General features: G+C 45.3%; 1 protein-coding gene across 2 annotated transcripts; it reads left to right on the forward strand.

The window, feature by feature from the left end:
- Window positions 1-790: 790 nt before the first annotated feature.
- Window positions 791-2865, forward strand: LOC147611762 (uncharacterized). Of its 2 annotated transcripts, none has more exons than XM_086785031.1 (2): window positions 791-1838; window positions 1969-2865. In XM_086785031.1, exons 1-2 carry the CDS (start codon window positions 941-943, stop codon window positions 2367-2369), a joined length of 1299 nt encoding a protein of 432 aa, XP_086641157.1. In that variant the 5' UTR covers window positions 791-940; the 3' UTR covers window positions 2370-2865. The 2 variants fall into 2 exon arrangements, with proteins under 2 accessions (XP_086641157.1, XP_086641158.1); XM_086785032.1 differs by having other exon boundaries at window positions 791-1843; window positions 1969-2256.
- The last annotated feature ends 615 nt before the right edge of the window (window positions 2866-3480 follow it).

Raw genomic sequence — 3480 nt, forward strand, 5'->3', positions numbered from 1 at the left:
AAATTTTGGGGTGCGCGTGAGGAGTGAGCGACGAGCGTGCAAAGTGTGAAAGGGCGAATAGGTCAAAATGCTCCTTCTCATATAAAATAGAAAGCTTAAATTAATAGTTTTAGGAGGGTTAAGATTTTGGAAGGGGAAGTCCAGGATGGGCGATCGGTGGGGAGCAACACGCGTGCACCGTGACCGACACCAGCTAATATTGAGGCGGGAAATAAGTATTTTTTTAAACGAGGATGAAAATATAAAAAAATTGTTAAAAATGGGGGCCGTGCACGAAAGGGTCAAAACGCTTGACTTGCTTGCTAATCGAGGCGGGGCCAGCTCGCTGACTCAATAACTTATTTAATAATATTTAGCCAATTATTAAAAGCTTTGTAAAATCGGGAAAGCGGCGATTCAATGCGCTTGTGCAGAAAATTGTACGGCAGTGACAGGTGTCAGTGCCATGGAAGCGGAGGGTCGGATGCGTAAAAGTGCTAAAAACAGAAAAAAACCATGAAATATTTTCTCTGCAATATTTATTTGATTTCATAATATATGCCAAGCCGCCAAGAGGTGGATCTAATTTGGTGAGGTGGATTGATTTGTATGGTCCACGTCTGCAGCGGTGGCTGTGGCCCCATAAACCGCTGAGGTTTCTGATTAAATATAGTTAATATATATTGCCGAATGGCCCCTGCGATTAAATATAGGTAATTTATTGTTAATTTATATCGTCGTTGCGATAAAAGGCAAGTCTTGTACTGTTCGCCATCTTCTTCTGTGCGTCATGCTCCTCTTGCAACTCTCAATCTCTTTTCCTCCGAGTGTGTGTGCTGCACTGTCGAGCTCATCCTTAGCTTGCCCCCCCTCTGCTGGTCTCCGTTTGCCTGTCTGTGAAGGCACGCAGAGGGCCTTCTTCAGTTTCTCAGACAGTTAACAGGAAAGCACATCACAGAGGATGCCTGGACCTTCCAAGCCTCCTGGCAATAAAACCACTGTGTCATTGAAGCCTCCCAGGAAGCCCAAATCTCCAAAGTTTTCAAGGTATGTGGGGGGAGCTGCAGCAGAAGAAGAGGAGAAGCCTAGGCCCCCTCCGCCCGCTACCAGCATGAAGAAAGTAAGAATTATTTGCACCGACCCTGATGCCACGGAATCCTCCAGTGACGACGAAGAGGCCAAACCACTGCGCTCTACTGCAATGAAGCGAATGGTGAGAGAGGTCATGGTTCCGGCTTCCTCCTCTTTTCTGCTGCCTCCCAGAATTGAAGAGGAAGACAAGAAACCTACCTTCGAGGATTCTTCGATGAAAGCTTGTTCATGGTATGCCTCCAAGAGGAGAAACGGCGCTTCCACGAACAGTAGTATCAAGAAATGGAGAGACTTTAAGGCCGCCAAGCAGGAGGTGGAGCCACCGTTGTATCGCCGGAGAGTGGCGGCGGCGTCTGCGAGTAAGTCTGGGAGGTACATGGGAGTGAGGCAGAGGCGGTGGGGCAAATGGGCGGCGGAGATTAGGGACACTTCTCGAGGTGTCCGGCTATGGCTGGGCACGTTCGGCACTCCTGAGGAAGCGGCCCGAGCCTACGACGATGCCGCCATGCAAATCAAAGGAGCCGAAGCCGTGACTAATTTCGTCTCCTCGTCGGCCTTCGTAACCAACGCCCCGGCCTTGGACGACAAGCCGCAGTTTGATTCCATGGAGGATTGCTCTCTGGGTGACTCGCCTTCCTCCGTTTTGGAACGTTTTGACTCCTCCGATAGCTGCTTTCTGGTTAATTCTCCCTCATCAGTTTTGGAGACTGCTGTTTCAGACGACTGTGGCTCTCCATCATCGCCAAGCACCCTATACATGCCTTCCTGTGAGGTTCCTCTATGGATTCTCTACTCCTCTGCATTGCTTTATAAACTTGTCTTGCTGCCCATCAAGAGCTTGTAGTCCTCTCTATTTATGAAATGTTTACATGCTCCCCTCCCTCTCTTTATGTGCAGACATTGACTCTCTGGACATTTTTCGCGGCATTGACTCTGCTTCCATTATGGAGGATAATGATGTTGAAATCAGTTTTCTACTGGATGGTGACTGCACCAAGCAACCCATGGTGCATCCTGTCAACAAGCATGAAGTTGGGAATGAAGATATCAAGCTTGAAGTGATTACAGAAGCTAGCATGCTGCCCTCTCCTTTCATGGAGGGCATTTCCTGCTTTGAAGAGTTTGGGATGATATTTGAAAGTGAAGTTGGAGGTTTGGATGATGTTCCCACCGACATGATGGTTCATTTTGATGACTCGCTTGCAGAGAAAGGGGACCTCAATGACATGAAGTTTGAACTTGACCCAGAGGCTCTCGCATGGATCAACACTACAGATGCCTGGCAAAGTATGTTGTGACGCATATTGGGAATGCTAACAGCAGATTTCCACCCATGGGGGCATGATGCATGTGATGACATAGCATCCGCGCTCACAAGAGAGTTAGTACATAGACTAAGGGAATCCTTAGTCTCGGCAGTAGCAGCCTCCACTTAACATGAGTGTTAGGAATTGCTCTTAGATTACAGTAGAAATATTATGGAGCACATAGACATAGCTTAGATCACCCAGGTTCTTGGATTTTTCAGTGCTTTTGAGCCTTCCAAGTAACTGGTAGTTTTGTTGTACTGAGAGTATGCCAAAGCTCTGTCAAAGTTTTACTAATTGATTCTGCATTTACCTTGTACGAAAGGTAAGGCCACTCTCTTCTCTGGGTTCACCTTTGGCACTGTAAGTGATCAAACAATTTTGTAAAGGCATGTCATGTACTCCTAATGTGAGTCTTGAGTTTGTGAAAATCGGAAATTGAAACTCTCTAGTACAATATAAAGTACAGTTTAGTTCTCCACTAAAATATTGTGAAGGAAGTCTTGTATACATTGTGGTGAGTTTTTGCAAACCCTAGCAATAGCCTTTAGTCTTGGAAGCCATTGATAAAGGCTTTTACTTCCTTGATGCACATATACCCTAATTTTGTAAGGAATGAACTAATGGTGGGATTAGTAGAAGATTCCATGCATCTTGATTAAAAATCCAAGCTATGGAGTGCCATTGACATCATTACATGCCTTCACCATGATTGCTTGAAACTTCCATACTCTTTTTGAAGCTTCTTGATTTGTGCATTCTTTAGCATGAAATAGGAAATGCTATGCATAAGGGAATGCCATCATGAAACTTGAACCACATAAAAGTTGCCATTAATGAAGTTGATGCATCATTTTGGCATTGTTACTAATGGTTTTCCTATACCATTTCATGTGTAATGGATGCCATTCAGTAAGAAATGATTGGATGCTATGGAGTGCATGTGGCTATTAATGCATGCCTATTGGTAAGAGAGGCACTGATGGTAAGAAGCAGCTTGGAACAAGGAGGAACCTATCCATATCTTTTTTCTTATACATCTCTATTTTTGCAATGTTAAGATGTGTGAGGGCACCCTTGGCGCATTGTTGGAGAAGCCAAG

Source organism: Cibotium barometz, chromosome 47, assembly GCF_041138505.1.
Source record: "Cibotium barometz isolate CiBa-2024 chromosome 47, ASM4113850v1, whole genome shotgun sequence".
NCBI lineage: Eukaryota > Viridiplantae > Streptophyta > Polypodiopsida > Cyatheales > Cibotiaceae > Cibotium > Cibotium barometz.

What these genes read in the sequence shown, in the direction of transcription:
- LOC147611762 (XM_086785031.1), top strand. Translation starts at nt 941, where the DNA reads ATGCCTGGACCTTCCAAGCCTCCTGGCAATAAAACCACTGTGTCATTG. An exon ending in CACCCTATACATGCCTTCCT is followed by an intron (nt 1,839 to 1,968) that starts GTGAGGTTCCTC and finishes CTTTATGTGCAG; the next exon opens with ACATTGACTCTCTGGACATT.